This window comes from Lemur catta, chromosome 1, assembly GCF_020740605.2.
Source record: "Lemur catta isolate mLemCat1 chromosome 1, mLemCat1.pri, whole genome shotgun sequence".
Taxonomy (NCBI): domain Eukaryota; kingdom Metazoa; phylum Chordata; class Mammalia; order Primates; family Lemuridae; genus Lemur; species Lemur catta.
This window is the reverse complement of record NC_059128.1, coordinates 210693924-210712793: the sequence shown is the minus strand read 5'-3', so window position 1 is coordinate 210712793 and position 18870 is coordinate 210693924. Positions and strand designations below refer to the sequence as shown.

The 18870-nt window shown below is 40.2% G+C and overlaps 1 protein-coding gene across 1 annotated transcript in view; it reads left to right on the top strand.

Moving 5' to 3' along the window:
* Positions 1–18870, top strand: part of ETV5 (ETS variant transcription factor 5) — a 60503-nt gene that overhangs the window by 36033 nt on the left and 5600 nt on the right. The window contains exons 8-12 of the mRNA XM_045539864.1: positions 3266–3525; positions 5567–5626; positions 11971–12039; positions 12213–12382; positions 18421–18522. Of these exons, the coding sequence (XP_045395820.1) occupies positions 3266–3525; positions 5567–5626; positions 11971–12039; positions 12213–12382; positions 18421–18522 (661 nt within the window). The remainder of the gene's footprint in view (positions 1–3265; positions 3526–5566; positions 5627–11970; positions 12040–12212; positions 12383–18420; positions 18523–18870) is intronic.

Below are 18870 nucleotides of genomic sequence, written 5' to 3'. Positions count from 1 at the left end.
GATACACACCATCTCGGAGCTATCAGAGGAACTGATTTGTAGAGGTCACCTTGGATGGTGTTAGAATGGTGGCAGAGGGAAAAAGGACAGAAAATGGAAGGCCTTGTTACTCTTCCTTGTTACAAATAGCATAAAGTTTGGGCACTTTACAAAAATAAAGCCTTACAAATATCTTCTTTCCTTTCTGAACAAATTCCCTCCAGGTTTGCAGTGTGCCGCTCTTGCCTGTATTCTAAATGTCAAGTGTAAACCTGAGTTGCAAATTTACACTTCTTCAAAGACCATTAAAGGGTTTCTCTAAATAACAGCAACCTGATGAAGTTCTGCTGTTGTGCACTTGGCACCCACTGAGCCTCATACAGTTTGCAAAACTTGTTTAAGACGTTGGCCAGGCAAATTCTGAGGCTTTTGGTGTCTGGGATAAAGGACTAAGTATGTGTAAATTGCTCAGTGATCTTCATATTATAAAATGATCTTATGGTTCTGCTTTTGGTGGGTAATAAAAACTCACCCAAAACATATCATGGCATGCTATACTGTGATCTAAACAGTATTTTATCTGCACCTAAATCTCTTCAGTTAAGATTTTAAATTTTGATGTTCTAGAAATCTGTTGGCCAACTGTTCCCACAGATTCAAATCAAATTCAAATTATTTGATTAAAGCTATTAGTAGAATTCAAGCTAAAAGAGAATAAAATATTGTTGATTTTTTTTTAAACTTCATTGAAATTAATTGTTCTAAATCCTTTATTTTTCTTTGAACACTGGCTCCTACTTTCTACCTGAAGCTATATATTCACAAATTGTTTTCTTTGTACACATAGATTAGCGCCTGATGCATATTTCATGGATTGAGGGTCAGTCATCTCTAACCTCCACACCCACCCTTCTAAAGTCTGTCCCAGTCTGTCAGTGATTGTGGCTGTGGCAGAAACCATGCTTTGTACACATGGTTGTATTTCAGCATTTCAGAATCATTGGAGGGGTAATAATCCCCATGTCACAGGTAAGGAAACAGAGCCCAGAAAGTTTGCTCTCAGTCACTTCCCTAGTAAGGGATTGCAGGCTTTCCCTTCTACTACACTCCCCTCCCAACAAGTAAAAGGTATTTAGCACATATCTGGATTTATCTGACAGCTACAAGCTATAGGGTGTTCTGGTTACTTGTTGAATAACAATAACGAAAGGTTTCATTGTTGTGTCTCATTATAAAGACAATGCCTGTAATCCTGGCACTCTGGGAGGCCGAGGCGGGGTGGATCGCTCGAGCTCAGGAGTTCGAGACCAGCCTGAGCAAGAAGGAGACCCTGTCTCTACTAAAAAAATAGAAAGAAATTATATGGACAACCAAAGATACATATAGAAAAAATTAGCCGGGCACGGTGGCGCATGCCTGTAGTCCCAGCTACTTGGGAGGCTGAGGCAGTAGGATCGCTTAAGCCCAGGAGTTTGAGGTTGCTGTGAGCTAGGCTGACGCCACGGCACTCACTCTAGCCTGGGCAACACAGTGAGACTCTGTCTCAAAAAAAAAAAAAAAAAAAAGACAATGCCTATTATTAAACTATAGTTGAGCTAAAAACGAAAGTCACCTAAATTTATAACCACCCCAAAGATAACGCAGTGTTAACTTTTAGGTGTACATCTTTCCACAATTTTATATGACACCATAATACTTTTTTATTTTTAGTAAACTTTGATGCTCTCTGTACCATTTAGCAACCTGCCTTAATATGTCAAAAATACCTTTCTAGGTCCTTACATATTTGTATGTTACATCATTTCTAATGGTTGCTTTCAACTAAATGGCTATATAACAACGTACTTAGCCCATTCCCTTGCTAGACATTTGTGTTGGGGACCATCTTGGTAGCTGTGTCTAATTATCTATGATTCAAGTGCTATTTAAATGCCAGGCACAGAATTATTAGCTGCCTGCTTATCTTCCACGTTAACAGGAAAAAATGTTTCTGTTTTTACTTTGTACCTTTTGTTATTACTAATGAAGATAAACTTTTTATTTATGACCATTGGTATTTTTTTCTTTAGTAATTTTCCTGTTTATGCCCTTTACCCATTTTTCCCTTGAAATACTCATCTTTTAGTGATTTTTAAAAGTTCTCTATGTCAGTAACACTAACATTGCTATGTCTGTTAGAGATTTTTCGTCAGGTTTACTTTTGGTTTTGTTTCTGGTGTTTTCTGATTATTACAGATTTTTTTCTCCCTGGTTTGATGTTTTTCTTTTGGTTTTGTTTCTGATGTCTCTTTAACTTGTAGAAATTCATACAGTGAGGTATATTCATGTTTCTCTTGATTTCTGCTGTTAATATTAATACGATACTTAGAAAGGTTTTCCCTCACTCCAAAGTTATGTAAGGTTTCATATATATTTACTTTCATATTATGGTTTCACTTTTTACATTGAAATCTTTAATCCATATGAAATATATTTTGGCATGTGGTATACAATGGGATCTAAGTTTTTTCCCCACTAATTTGAAATGCTAACCTTAACAAGTAGTAAATTTTGGAATATACTTGACAGTTTTTGACTTTCCATTTAATTCCTTTGATCTACCAGTCTTTTATTCCTTGTATTACTGTCTTATTGTAGTTTTATCAAAAATTATTTAATATTTCTAGTAAAGTTTAAAATCATTTTGTCAAGTTGGTTGAAAAAGCATTTGCTTTTATAGAATAATTTTTAGCAAATCAACAGCTTCGAAGTCCTAAATATTTTATCTTTACTTAGATCTTCTTTTTTTCCTTAGAAAACAATTTTAAGATTTATATGAGCTATATATTTCCTAATTATTCCTAGGAATTTTATGTTTGTTATTGCTATAAGTGGGATTTTCTCTTTTTTTACTGTATTTTCTAACTGGTTAATTTGTACTTTTTAGTCTTTAAAAATTCATGTATATGTTTGTGGTATTTACAAATAATTGTTCTTATATATTATAATATTCAGATATATAATCTGACCCATCTGTACAGATAGACTGTGCATGAAATAAATATACATGGAAAGACAGAGGCTACCATGTTATCTCTTCAATTATTATTATTTTTTGTCACTCCCTGACTCAAGAGCTTTGAAATATGCAATGTGACTTTGAGAGAAGGGTAAAATGCCCAGAAATAAGCATTAACAAGTACTTTGCAAATAATTTCATTAATCTGAACTTCTAGTCCCCAATGCTCAATCATAGTAAGTATTCATCATGTCTCAGTTAAACAAGAAAACTTCTTTCTTCTTACAGATTTCAGAGACAACTGTCTGAACCCTGCCACCCCTTCCCTCCTCAGCCAGGAGTTCCTGGAGATAATCGCCCCAGTTACCACCGGCAAATGTCAGAACCTGTTGTCCCTGCAGCTCCCCCTCCCCCTCAGGGATTCAAACAAGAATACCATGACCCACTCTATGAACACGGGGTCCCAGGCATGCCAGGCCCCCCAGCTCATGGGTTCCAGTCACCAATGGGAATCAAGCAGGAGCCCCGGGATTACTGCGTTGATTCAGGTTAGCATAAAAGCATGTGTTTTGGTTCTTCATGTTCACGTTCGGCTGTCTCATTGAATGTCTCGTGTGTGTAGAGCCTTGGGGAATAGTTTATAAGAATTGCCCTCAAAGAACTTAGGAACTAGTAAAGCAGACGTGTAGGCACAACTGAATACAAAACAAATCAGAAAAGCAGTGCAAATGCTAGGAAGTGCAGTAGGCATTCAAAAGTGGTACAAAGTACACCTCTAATACCGAAGGTTGTTGGGGTTCATTCTTGGGCGGTACCTTTTTAAGACCTATTAGCTCAAGAGTCACTGGACATAGGGAACATTATTTCTGTATTTTAGTCCTGTCCCTAGTTTTGTGGCTTTGTTTTTTAGTACAACAGAGCCATTAAGCTTCCAGGATAGGACAGGATTTTTTTCTATTGTTGAAATGAATGGTGTTCTGAGAAGGCACCTGGTATTTCATGGCTGTGTGAGGTACTGGATACATCACAGAAAAGGCTGTCTTGTTGGTTGCCTCATGAGATTCACTGCTCTATTGCAGTGCTTGCAGCTGGGAAGGTTCTTGTGTCCTGCACCAGCTGCTAGTATATGCAGGGAGAGGTTTAACATGTTAGGACAGCTGTTGTTTGGTTATGGGATACTTCTTGCCTAGGAACCTAAGCATATCAAGAAGTTTGAGCTGTACTTGGGAGAGCTTCCCCCTCTGCCTCCCCATTTACTGCCTGCATATTTTATAGGCCAGGCGTATTAAATGAGACCATTAATGGAAAGGAGGATTAGAATTCTAGAGCTTGCACACTTAGAAACTGTTTCCTCCTTTTCATTTCCCCTTTCCCTTTCAGAAATGACTTGAACTTTTTCAGTATTTTTTTTGCAATTGGTGCTAAAGGAATTTGAGGGTAGTTGGTAGATTTTCAGCTTTTCCCTTGTGTGGTTTTCTCAGAGACCCTGGGGCAAGTTGGGGCAGTTTGAACTTGATTGGTTTTTGCAAATAGAATGGGATATAGAATTTGTGCTTGGCCTTCTCTGAGTTAATACATAGATTGCTCCATTCAGGCAGAAATCGGTTATGGGAAAGGCTGGGAGGTAGGCAGAAGGGAGACATCTGTTGCTTTATGACAGAAAAATTACCAAGTGTCAGGCAGCAATAACTTGTAAAAATTTCCAGTTGCATTCCTCCTGAAGGCTTTGATGTATTTTTCTCAGGAGTAGGCATGCACAGCAACATTTTTTCCTTTGGGATTGACATTTCAATCTGTCCTGAAGGGTTTTTCACCCCACCTCACTCCCTTAATGCAGGATACTCAACACATGTTATCACATTGGTAATTCTTTGATCTGCATGGTGTTCCCAAGGTAAAGACTCATCCCATGTGGGCACAACTCAATTCGCTGTCTTTCCCCTCGATGGACACCTTGATAACGTGATGGCTAAAGAGAAGTGATCAATTGAGTGTGTTTTGGTTTCGGTGCAACAGTCCCAACGTGGCAAAAATGTACTTTGCCAAACCACAGTCCCCCACCCTTGCCAGTTCTGGCTGGGCTTCATAACTTCAGATCCCTTAATCCCTTTGGCCTAAAAATACTCTCACCACTTGAAGAAGGATTTTATGTGACCACCAACAGTAAGGGGGAGCAAATTGGAAAAGATCTAAAGCAATAATACTTTTCCTCCTCCCCACCTTAAAACCCAGGAGTCAGTTGAGGCAGGAGGCCAAGCATGGCCTTTTGAAAGCCATTTTTTTCCTACCATTAGCTCACTCATCAGATTTGGTATTAACTAATTTCTAAAATGAGCGAATTATGAGAGTGAAGCATCATTTTTTTCCCTCCTGTAACTCTTGATTAGGAGTGTCTTCCTTTCAGATGGTGGATTATAGTGTTTCTCGTGTTGCTTATTGAGATGGTACCTCTTACCCTGGACAAGGCCAAAACGACATAACCTTGGAGCAGGAGGTTTAGGGGCTTTTACAGAGCTACAGTTGATTGATGTGCTGCTTCCACTGTAGAAACTATTGACAGGAGTGTGTCCACCTGTGTTTCCCTTTTAGAAGTGCCTAACTGCCAGTCATCCTACATGAGAGGGGGTTATTTCTCCAGCAGCCATGAAGGTAAAGAGCTTGCTTTTTTGTTTGTTTTTTAAGTAATGCTCAAGCTTAAAATTGCTCAGTTTCTAGGCTAAGATTTGAAATCATAGATTAAACCTTCCTTAGCTCATGAATATGAGAGCTAATTGATAACAATTTTCAGTTATTTTGCACACAGGGTTTGAGGCATGCTCCTAAGCACTGTGAGGGCTGCGGTCATTTTCAATAGCAATGACCCTAACTTTTAAGAGTTTATAGGGGGAGGGAGAAGTGGGAAATAAAAAAATAAAAAAAAAGAGTTTATAGGACAATGTGATGAAAAAAATGAACCCACCTGGTTTCTGCATTTCCAGATATGGAGGTTATATAGTTACAAGACACCATCGCCCTAAACTATAATTTGGAAATTATATCAGTGAGGGTGCTTTTATATGGGTCCAAGGATGTCTTAGGAGTTTTAAAATGTGTTTTCTAGGTTTTACTTAGTTTGGGTGCTCGGGTGAATAACTCTTCATTGTAATTTTTATTCTGTGATAAATGGTTGCCTCTTTTAACATGGGAGGGAAATTTAAGGTGTTCTTCACTAACCTTGAGAGGGTTGGAGGGAGGTGGGAGTATGGGGGATGGGGATGGAGTGGTTGATGAGACTCTATCGAGGTATATATTATGTACAAAATGCATTATAGAAGGTCACAAAGAAATGTTTTCTAATTGGATAAATAAAAATACCTCAAAGGAGAAACATGAGAACAGATACAAAACAATTTACCCACAATCCTGGATTATCACATGTCCTGACATTTGTTTGTATGTGAAGGTGATGGTTTTATGTCAAGGGTGTGCTGTCTGTTCAAGTGCTTTGCTCAATCCCTTTGGGACCAACTAATTCAATAAATCTCTGAGATAATCTCACTATAATTAGGAGCAGGAAAGTGGGCAGGGTTGAGCCTGTGATTTTGCCTTCCTTAGCACTGACCTACTAATTAGAGTGAAAGTAATTTAGAACAAATAAGATGCATAAGTGTTACACAGCATATGACTTCAAAGAAGTGGTCAGAATGGAGCTAGAATCTCAGTTTCCTGGAGGAGCTTGCTTTTGAGCTAGTTTTGTTTAAAATATGAACTTTTGTAGTTTATTCTTAGCACAAGCAATAAATATTGGTTACACAAAATTTAGAAAATACAGATAGGCGAAAAGATGAAAATTAAATCTCACTGTCCGAGGATAATCATTAACTTGCTATATAGTCATCCAGTCTTTTCTGTGCATACATAAATATAGAATTGTACAGGCCCTCGTGTTACAACAGAGGGTTCATTCTGTGGTTGAATGTATCTTACTTTACTCAATAAACTTCACCTTGTGCATGCCTTAAAAGAAAAAAAAAATTGGCTTGGCATGGTGGCTCACACCTCTAATCCTAGCACTCTGGGAAGCCAAGGTGGGAGGATGGCTTGAGTTCCGGAGTTCAAGACCAGCCTGAGCAAGAGCGAGACCCTGTCTCTACTAAAAATAGGAAAATTAGCCAGGTGCCATGATGTGTGCCTGTAATCACAGCTACTCGGGAGACTGAGGCAGGAGAATTCCTTGAACCCAGGAGTCTGAGGTTGCTATGAGCTAGGCTGACGCCATGGCACTCTAGTCCACGTGACAGAGGGAGACTCCATCTCAAAACAAAAAAACAATTATACAGATCATACAGAACTCATTGTTTTATAGTCTTTGTTTTCTTTTAATGATAGTCATTAATTCATACTGAACACTTACTATGTTTCAAACACTGTTCTAAGTTCTTTACATGCACTGATCTGTTTATTCCTTATATAGCAGCCCTATAGGATAGATATTTCTGTGGGCCCCATAATACAGTGAGGAACCTGAGACTCAGAGCAATGACATGGTTTGCCCAAGGCACATGGCAGTGAGGGTACAGCCAGAATTCTGAGCCAAGCCCTGTGTACTCCAGAGCCCCTACCTTCATCTCTTTCCACACTCTATAGCCAAGGTAATCTCTGTAGCAGCAAACATTCCTCTATGATTTCCTCTTAAATGGCTTCGCAGTACTCATTGCATGGGTATGCATTTAGCTGATCACCTGTTGCTGAAAACTTAGTTATTTCCAGAATATTCACAAATAAACCAAACCCAAATGAACATTCATCTAGCTAAATCTTTTCACATTCCCTTGATAAATTCTCAAAGCTAAATTCCAAAAATTTCTGGGTAAAAGGGGTATGACATTTTTAAGGCATCTGCTACCAGTTTTTGTGAGGGCCTGTGTTTTGTTGTTGTTGATTTTGAGTGCATTGTCATGAATTTTTAAAATTTAGAATTTCTTTAAAGAAGTAATTAGATGTGAATCAAAAGGAAGAAGGAGCCTTTTGTGGAGGAGAATAATTGAGCTTTCAAAGCTGCTAGAAGTATTTGTTGAATAGCTCCTGCATGAATGGATGACAATAGCGAATCAATGGGCTCTTTTGACAAAAAGGAGCCCTGTTCGGTACCAAGATGGAGTTTGTGGGGCACGAAAAGCCTTGAGAGGTAGGCTCAGAGTTTAAAGTTACCCTTCTGGGCAAAGGCATGACTTGAGATGGTAGGTTCAGAACTTCCCTTCTCAACACTGAAATAGGGAAGATTTTTCTCTTAGAACAGGTTCACTAGAAGTATGCCTTGTTTTCTGTCAAATACATCTCTCCATAAATCTCTGGAGTAGTGTGTTTCCTCAAACCTGTGGCATCAGCTTCACCTAGGACTTGATAGAAATGCACATTCTCAGGACCCACCCCAGACCTACTGAATCAGAAACCCCATGGGTGGGGCCCAGCAATCTGTGTCTTAACAAGCCCTGTAGAAGATTCTGATGCACCTTCAAGTTTGAGAACTACAGAGTAGTGATTCTCAACTTTGGCCATACATTAGAATCACCTGGGGAGCTTTTGAAATTTTTTTGATGTCCAGGCTTCATCCTGAGCAATTAAATCAGAAATTTTGGGGTGGGACCCAGGCTTTAGTTGTTTTTAAAGCTTCCCAGGTGATTCCAGTGTTCATTCAAGGTTGAGAACCACTGGTCTCTAACATTATAGACGAAGATCAAAAGAGCTGATATCCACGAAGCATTGGCTGGTTTTTAGAAGTGATGAGTTCACAAGAGAGGTATGTGGTAGCTGCTTCCCAGTGATTTGCCTAGATGGGAGACCAAGTGTTGTTTCCCTGGGCACCCTGTGAGATTCCGAGTGAGTGTCCAGCACTGGAAAGGAGGGGCTGTCTACAGGACCACTGGCTGTGATGGGCACAGCTGTGTGGGGCTCTCTTCCAGGTTCCTAAATGTTTCTACAGCAGCAATTGATGTCTGCAGCAGGCAGACTAGGAGGGAGTAGGGGAAGAGAGGGAGGAAAACATTTTACATAATTACAACATTTAGGAAAGAGCATGCTCTCAAAGGAAATATTTTTAGTAAGGCATTGGGTTACTTACTACACACTACACACAGACTATCTGGTGAGTTTGTGTGTGTGTTTCCCTCCACTCTTTCCCATTCCTTTCCCCGACTCCACACACATCGAAGAAGTTAGTTTCAAAGAGACCAGTATTTTTAATTGTTCCAAATTACCCTGACACGGTTCTCAGTCCTTTTACAGGCTTGACCACAGATGCCTGTGAAACAGTTAGAGAAACAAGTGTTTCTGATTGGCATCTATGATTGCTAAGATAGCCATCCTGCCTTAAGCGTTCACCTGGAATCTAATGTTTTGAATCTTTCATTTCCATTTTGCCCCTCAAACAGGTTCTTCCTTCCTGCCACCTTTATTTGAGTGATTAGATGGTTGTGGCCACAACTGTTGGTGAAAATTTAACTGACTTTAACTTCACTTAAACCAATAGCATCTACCAGATGTTTTAGAGGAACATATGAGGCAATGACTAGAAACCACAAAATACACTAAAATGATACTTCTTATAGGCAGGCTTTCATCTGATTAGTTTTGAAAAACCAAACCAAGAATTTAATCTAGATTTATGGGTTTTTTTCCCTCTGTACTGTGGATAAATTATCCTTACCTTAGAGAAAGAAAAGCTCTAAAAATAACATGGCAAGTTTGACAGGTGTGTAAACTTTGAAATAGTTTCACTTATAATGACTTTATAATAAGATCATTAAAACTTTACTGGAATATCAAAATACATATGGAAGGTTGAGAAATATGTATAGCTTCCTGGCAGCCAAGGCAAAAAGCATGAAGCATAATGGATTATGAAACCCTTGTTTATAATATAAAGTATACCAATTTGTCATAAAAGTCAAAAGGTTTCCTGCTACCAAATTGGAAAATAAATTTATCAGGAGTCATTGAATCCCTGGCTTAGAAGTTAGCATTATATTCTTAAAATCTTTTTTATGAACTATAGAATCTCTCATTTGTTCAGATATTTATTTAACACTTACTATGTGTAAGGTGCCATGAGGACACTAAGATAGCCAGGGTATGGTCCTTATCCTCAAGGAATCTAGAATCCCTGATGGATATAAGATAAAGCTCTCACATTATCCAATTAATTTCTTAATAGTACTTATCATAGTGTGCTATTAATATGTTTTTTAAACTATCATTTATTACACACTTATGTACTAGACGCTATCCTTAGCACTCTGGTATAGAGATAGATCAATGAAACAGAATATATATAAACTGATTAAATTCCCATAACAACCCTATAAGGAATTATCTTCCCCAGTCTTGCAATGAAGACACTGAAACACAGAGAGATTAATTTATTCAAGATCACACAGCTAATTGCTGTCCATGAGTCCAGCTCCAGGGCCTGCCTTCTTTAACTTCCACACTACACCATGTCTTGTTTGTGTCTTTTTCTCCTTTATGTCTCTCTCCCCCAGTTGGGATGTAAGCTCCATGAGAACAAGGACTGAGTCTATATTCTTCTCCTTGCTACCTACCCCCTTCTGGCACAACGTCTGGCATAACTATTTAGTGGATTAAATAATAAATAAATGCCAATAAAATATACTTCCTTTGATGTAGTTAAGCATCAGAGAAATCATGCTAATGACTGAGAAAACAAAAATGAATAATACAAACCTCAAAACAGTCTCAGTTGGACAGTGTTTCTCTGGTCCCAGACCTCTTAAAAATGGTGCTGGTCCTGCCAAGAAGCTACTTGATCTGGGCTGACTAAAGAAACAAAGAATAGCAAGATTATGTTTTGGCGTCTTTACTCATGGATTTTTCAAGTCACAGTGAAACCCTCTCCAACTCTGCTAAAAGCCCTTCACTGCAGAACACTTTCCACTGCCTGCCCCTGCTGCATACCCAGCTCATGTATGCCTATACTGAACAGCCAAGTGAAGCAACCTGAGAACAGAGCGCAGGGAGCCATAGCCATCACTGACCAGACAGGAGCTCCTGGGGCTTCTCCCGAGAAGTGTGCTAGTGAAGGACACTGGAGTCCTTACGCCTCGGACACAGGCTACCCTGCAGCTTGTGATCCCCATTGAGGCTATCTGTTAACTGGCTCTGATTTGAACTGCTGATCTTGTCAGGGTGCCTGGTGACATGGTGGTCAGCACTGAAGCCATCCTTGAGGGTTTGTGGATGGAGAATGTCAGGCCATCCTTCCATCTCCTTGACCCCTGCAGCTTTTTGCCTTACCTTCTTTCATTTCCTTGGCATGTGTCATTGGGCCAGTCAGTTCCCCTTTCTTGGCCTCTGTTTTGTCCTCCATATAATGAGTAAGTTTTATTGCTAGAAAGTCTCTTCAGAGTCTATCCACCGTGTCTGGTAATAATACCTCCAACTTGCTTTTCACTTCTCTTCAAAATCCTCTGCAGGCCCAAGTTCTTGTTCATTTTGTCAACATTCTTTACCCTCCAAGCTCTTTCATAATTGAACTAGGTATGTGGGTGGCCTAGACAAGTTTGTAGGAAAGGTTGAAATTAATATTAGCGAAAAGGAAAATGGCAGGGCTGTGTAGAGATCAACCAAATCCAGCCAAGCAACCGAAATAGACAAGATGTCTTTTCAGATGTAAAGGCTTAGTCACGGCAACACTGATCCATGTAGACCTCATGAGCAAGATGTGAAGGAACTTACCGGTGACTCAGCACTTCCTCGCAGTCTCAGTGCGAATAGCTGGAATTGATGCTGCTCTGACTGAGGCTCGGGTGATTACATCAGAACTCGAACCCCTAAGTCCTTGTGAAGTCTCTGAAAATTCAGCGTGGCATACAGACGGCAGTAGGGCTCAGGACCTGATATAATAGAATCCCATTTTAGTCCTTAAATCCACAGATTTAGTACAACACAGAGAGAATTGGTTAAGCAACGTAGTCTGTTTTTAAATTCTCTTCCAGGTTTTTCATATGAAAAGGATCCCCGGTTGTACTTCGATGACACTTGTGTTGTGCCTGAGAGACTAGAAGGTAAGTAGCCCCATCCAAAGTCTTTTGCTAAGCTAGAGGGTTGGAGATGCTGGAACACCACAGTCAGTCTTACCATGCTAAATGATTAAATCAGTGTTAACAAAGCCGTTTTGACCAAATTAACTGAGAAATTTAGGACTAAAGTATTGCATACGTGTCTTTGTCCCAAACAGGCAAAGTCAAACAGGAGCCCACCATGTATCGGGAGGGCCCCCCTTATCAGAGGCGAGGTTCACTTCAGCTGTGGCAGTTCCTGGTCACCCTGCTTGACGACCCTGCCAATGCCCACTTCATCGCCTGGACAGGCCGAGGCATGGAGTTCAAGCTGATAGAGCCAGAGGAGGTAAGCACTGGATGCTGGACTCAGATGATTTTTTTTTATTTCAGCATATTATGGGGGTACAAAAGTTTAGGTTACATATATTGCCCTTGCCCCCGCCCCACCCCCCCCAATCAGAGCTTCAAGTGTCTCCATCCCCTAGACGGTGCGCATTGCACTCATTATGTATGTATACACCCATCCCCCACACACACATCTGCCCAACACCCAATTACTGTTATTCCTAAATGTGCTCTTAGGTGATGATCAGTGAAACCAATTTGATGGTGAATACATGTGGTGCTTATTTTTCCATTCTTGGGATACTTCGCTTAGTAGAATGGGCTCCAGCTCTATCCAGGAAAATACAAGAGGTGCTATATCACCATTGTTTCTTATAGCTGAGTAGTACTCCATGGTATACATATACCACATTTTATTAATCCACTCATGTATTGATGGGCACTTGGGTTGTTTCCACTCTTTGCAATTGTGAATTGTGCCGCTGTAAACATTCAGGTGCAGATCTCTATAATATAGACTGTCTTTTGTTCTTTTGGGTAGATGCCCAATAATGGGATTGCTGGATCAAATGGTAGTTCTACTTGTATCTCTTTGAGGTATCTCTATATTGCTTTCCACAGAGGTTACACTAGTTTGCAGTCCCACCAGCAGTGTATGAGTGTTCCTATCTCTCCGCATCCATGCCAACATTTATTGTTGTGGGACTTTTTGATAAAGGCCATTCTCACTGGAGTTAAGTAATATCTCATTGTGGTTTTGATTTGCATTTCCCTGATGATTAGAGATGTTGAGCATTTTTTCATATGTATGTTGGCCATACTTCTGTCTTCTTTGGAAAAATTTCTATTCATGTCTTTGCCCACTTTTTGATAGGGTTGTTTGATTTTTTCTTGCTGATTTTCCTGAATTCTAAAGAGATTCTAGTTATCAGCCCTTTATCAGATGTGTAGCATGCGAAAATTTTTTCCCATTCTGCAGGTTGTCTGTTTGCTGTCATGACAGTTTCTTTGGCTGTGCAGAGCTTTTTAATTTGATCGGGTCCCATTTATTTATTTTTGTTGTTGCTGTGATTGCCTTTGGGGTCTTCTTCATAAATTCTTTGCCTAGGACAATGTCTATAAGAGTTTTTCCCACATTTTCTTCTAGAATCCTAATAGTTTCACACTTTAGGTTTAAGTCTGTTATCCACTGTGATTTGATTTTTGTGAGAGGTGAAAGGTGTGGGTCTTGTTTCAGTCTTCTACATGTGGCTATCCAGTTTTCCCAGCACGATTTGTTGCATAAGGAATCTTTTCCCCAGTGTATGTTTTTGTCTGCTTTGTCAAAGATTAGATGGCTATATGAGGATGGTTTTATATCTGGATTCTCAATTCTGTTCCACTGGTCTGTGTCTCTGTTCTTGTGCCAGTACCAAGCTGTTTTAATAACCACAGCCTTGTAGTGTAGTTTGAAGTCTGGTAAATTAATACCTCCCATGTTGTTCTTATTGCCTAAAATTGCTTTTGCTAAACGGGGTCTTTTCTGGTTCCATACAAAGCGTAAAATTATTTTTTCTGTATCTGTGAAAAATGATGTTGGTAATTTAATAGGGATTGCATTGAATCTGTAGATCACTTTGGGTAGTATAGACATTTTAACAATGTTGATTCTTCCAATCCATGAGCATGGTATGGTTTTCCACCTGCTTACGTGCATGCTCTGCTAGCAGATGATTTTTGATTTGTCGTTTATGATGATGTTTGTTTAGATTTCCACTGAGGCTTTTTATTGTGTTAATTCTGCTCTTTCTTCTCATTCACATTCTGGCCTGGCCGTTGGGCTTGGCAGTGCCCTTCCTGTTAATAGAACAGTTTACAATCCGTGGACAGGCAGAGTTCTCCACTATAGCATACATAAAAAATGTTTTTAACACTCCTACAAAATCTGAGGAGTGAGGCCATGAGAACTTCTATTCAAACAGGATATGTTCTCTATCTTGGAAAGTCTTTTGCAAGTGTTGTTTCAATGATACAGACTCGTTTTGGTCTCAGCCCTTGCATGTCATAGCCTATGTCTGGGCTACATGAACATATTGTATGACATTTTGGTAACATATTACAGGATGCAGCTAGCTACCCCACTGTGTATTTCAAATGGCTCTAACCTGGAGAAATAAAATTATCAGAGATGGATCAATCTTATGACCTTGGATTTTCTTTTTTAGTGTGTTATGTGGCATCAGAATAATGTATTTGAGAGATGATACAAACCTCCATTATTTTGTTAGTAAGAAAAAAACATTATTACTGGGTTTTTTGCCCAGACTTATTGACAGTAAGGCCTATGGACAGAACCAGTATCATTTCTTCAGTGGAGAAGACCATAGAATCCTTTTCCCCTGAATATCACATAACAAAGTAAATTAAATCAGGCTCTCAGTGTAGCATATTCTAAAGGGGCTGATTTTTAATTTGTTTGATTTAGAATCTAGAGAGATTATAAATGGACAACAAATAAGTGCCCCCAAAAACTGACATATGCTTCTTTTGGTAGCATGTACTTAGGCATGTGTATTAAACCAGCAGAGCAAAAGGTATCTTTTTGGGCTGGGTATAATTAAAATGGGAACAACACTCTTGGAAGGCATTTGAGCAACAACTACAGTTTTAGATGTTGTTCAGTTAACTGCAGGGCTTGCTTTAGCACACCAAGGGAATACGCTGGCATGGGGGTTAACAGCAGGAGGTAATAACCTGGCACTTGGTTTGGAAGAAGGACATGGTCTGACAGTTAAAATGGGAAAAGGAGGAGAATGTATGGATTGGAAACTTATGAAGAAACCTGATTAGTAGGAGAATAAGGCAGGCTCCATTAAAGGGGTTTAGAAAAGAAGATATATGTTTGTGTTCCCTGTCTTGTATTCATTCACAGAAAATGGAAATTTGTCAACATCTAGACCATACATAGCTTCTCTTAGGCTCAGTCTACCTTCAAAGCCAGAGTTTAGTGCTGCTGTGTTTTTTGAAGGCTTTCTTTCTGGCTAAGTGATGTAAAAATGGAGCCATGTTTTAGGCTTCCAGCCCCTGGAGAGCTATGCACCCACATAGGCCCATCCTTTTCCTCACTGCTTTCCTCCTATCGTGGCCTGGTTTATGTGAAGTGTGAGGAAAGCACGTCGCCTAGACTCACCGAGGCTCTTGGAAAGTAGGTCTGTCATGTGGGCAGCCCTTATTGATTTATCTCATTTCACAAACAGGAGCTTTTATTACTTTATTGCCACTGCCTCAGGCCTAAGCACAGGCTGTCCAGCTGCAGGTAAACCTGGTTATGACCTTTTGCAAAACTGTTATTGAATCTTCTGCACTCCTACCAGTGGTAAAGAAAATGATGAACAGATGGCAGAGGGCCCCTGCTTTCTTACTTAATAAAGAAACTAATATTAATCCAGAATGCTCATAAATGCCAAGCAGCCAAGTCATGTGAGAGGCCTGTGGTGGCCTAGAGTTTCCTTCAGTTGACTGGGCAGCTCTGTGTCTTCAGGAAGGGCTTCTTTCCACCCCACCTCGAAGTCCCCCACCATTGCGCAAGCTCCAAGTGTTCCATTCTCTTACCCCGGGACCAGCTGGGTTCCACCTGTACACTTCAGCCTCAGGGCAGGCAACATTTGTTGAGCCTTTCCCCTCTACTCCTTGTATAAGGGCCCTGTTCTTATTAATGTCAGGAAGGTACCAACTCCTGGCAAAAGCTGGAAGAAGTCGTCATGGGGGGAGCTTGAAGGGTGAAGTGGAGGAGGAAGCTGCTGGGGACGTAATTGTAGGCAGCTGTGTGGCTGAGTAGTGCACTCTGGGTAATTATCCATAATACCCATTACACTGTGCATGGAAATTGTGGTTTTAGAACTGTGCTTTGGCAGGCCCCCTAATCAAATGTCTTTTGATAGTCATCCAGCTTAGCACCCTCTCAATTATGTCTGACTCGGCTTTAATCTGGAGCCATTTTAACTGTGAATCTGCATTAATGAATATTTTGGGGGGTAGGGTTGTTTGTTGAACATGTGGCAGATAACTGATGCCTGGAGGTTTTAAAGGATGGGCTGCTGGAAAGAGCCACTCCCTGTGCTGTGACTGCTCTCTCTTTAAAGGGGTGGAGGAGATAGGTGGATTTGTTAACTCCTTCAGCCTCAGTCCTCAAGATGTGTGCTTCCAAAGTAACTAATGGGAGAGATGAAAGAAAGAAAGAACTGCTAACAAGCTATTGCCCATTCCCCCAACCCCAGAAGAGGGGTAGCCTTAATTCCCAGCTGCTCTGGAGCTGAGCCGCATCACGCATTACTGTAGAGCAGCCGTGGCGAGGGCTGCGGAATCAGGGCTCTGGCCGGAGAGGATGAGTCAGTAACTATGGCTACCAGAGCTGCTTTGAAATCTATGCATATATCAAACCCCTCTCCAGTAAGCAATTGCATATGCAAGTGACAGCAGAGAGGTCGCCACTGAAGTTGAAAAATATCCAAGGATTGTTTTCCACCACTGAACATAGTAAAATGATGAGGCTGAGCTTCTTTTAAAATTTCCCTGTGTCACTTGTAGCAGACAGCAATTAAAGATTAGTTTCATAAAATGTCATTTTTTTTAGCAGTTTAGAAGGACATATATTGGTTTTGCAGATTTTCCTTCCTACCACTATTTCTATTGGTTTAAAATGTTTATCTTCTCTAACCAGGCTGTAATTTTTGGTTAATTTTGCTTTTGTGGCTGTTTCAGAGATAGAGTTGAGTAGGTGCAATGTGGAGAAAAGAGGAGACCAGGACATCGGGTATGCCATAAGGGCATGGAGCAATTGGATGGAAATTTAAATTTCACAGGGTTTCTTGCAAGGCAGAGTAGAATCATGGCTATTGAATTATTCTTATGTAATTAAGACAGATGCATTCTTCCTTATCAGATCATTCCTAGAATTTATTAAAGGTCATGTTAGAATCCTAAATTTAGGAGATGTTGCTTTCATTCTGCCCAAATACTTTAAGGAAAGACTTTATGCGAAATGGTGTTTTCGCCCTACTTCCTAGTCCATGTTTAACATTTAGTTTTCAGAAAATCAAAAGAATGTAGTTAGTTGTTTTTTATTTTAAGTTTCCACAAATGACCTAAAATGTTCAAAACATGACCCCTTGGTTTGCATACATTTAAAGACTGCTGAGAAAACTCATATTTCTAGAGTTATTCTTCTCCTACCTTGACACTCATCCTCATAAGTAAGATTTTGGAAGTGGAGATACTTGAGAACAGAAATTGCTTGGCCACCCTGATAACTGGGAAACTCTACTAGGAAGTTTTCCTGCTATGAGGCTTCTTTGCCCAAAGCTCCAATTACACCGCCCCATCACTGCACCTCAGGTGGACTGGGTTGGACATAATGCACTTCAGAACTGTTTGGAAAGCCCTGTTAATTTTTCATTAAGTGGATAATGGTGCTACATGCTTTAATGTCCATTCTGCAAGTCTGCTGGGAGCAGAGGATTGGATGGCAGCAGGCTGAAATGATCTGATTCCCCGTTAGTCCATGAACTGCAATAAGCAAACATCTCCCAGCCCCTCTCCAATCTTATTAGAATTGAACTTTTGCTCTGCTGGCCCATTAACAACTCACTAGTGTGTTTCTAATGTTTCAGGAATGACCATTCTAATTATTCCTTATTGACTGCTACAGAAACCATAGCACTTAATGGCAACATGTTAATGGTCTATGGGTATTGGTCAATAATTCATACGTGGAGAAACAGTAGAGAGCCTGCATCCTCTGGGACGTCAGCCAAGTCCTCTGCAGTCTTAAAGTGCTAGGATTCTTCCACCTTAGGTCTCACCTTGTAACAGTTGTGACTGAATCATCACCTTTGTTGAATGTTTGGTCTTGAGGGAATTAAATGCTCTTTCTTCCGGGTCAGAGAAATAGATCATTAACCAAAGCAGTTGGGTTACAGAACTGGCTGTGATGGGATTGGGAGAGAACCACTAGGCCCAAGGAATGTGTTTCCATTGCTCTTTGCTTTCCTGTCTGTTCAGGTTGCCCGGCGTTGGGGCATCCAGAAGAACCGGCCAGCCATGAACTACGACAAGCTTAGCCGTTCTCTGCGCTATTACTATGAAAAGGGCATCATGCAGAAGGTGAGCAATTGTAGGAGAAAATGAAACCGTTGTAACTGCTTTAAAGGCAGTGTCTGGGGCTTCTGTAGTAAGACTGTTTATAATAGCTGGGAAAAAATGGTAGGAAAAAAATCTTGAAAAACAAACTTGAGTTGAATCAAATGAGATAGAACAAAGTGCTTTTAGTGCTGTTGGGTATGTGGAAACCAGAAGTTGTGTGTGGAACACACAATAGGAAAATTAGGTTCCTCTGCTTTACTAAAACTGCCTCCAGTTATGTAAATGCCCAGAAACTTTGGCCAACTGTTGTATCCATAAAGGAGCATGTGAGGGAACCAAGTTGTACGTCTCTACTCCCTCAAGAGCTTG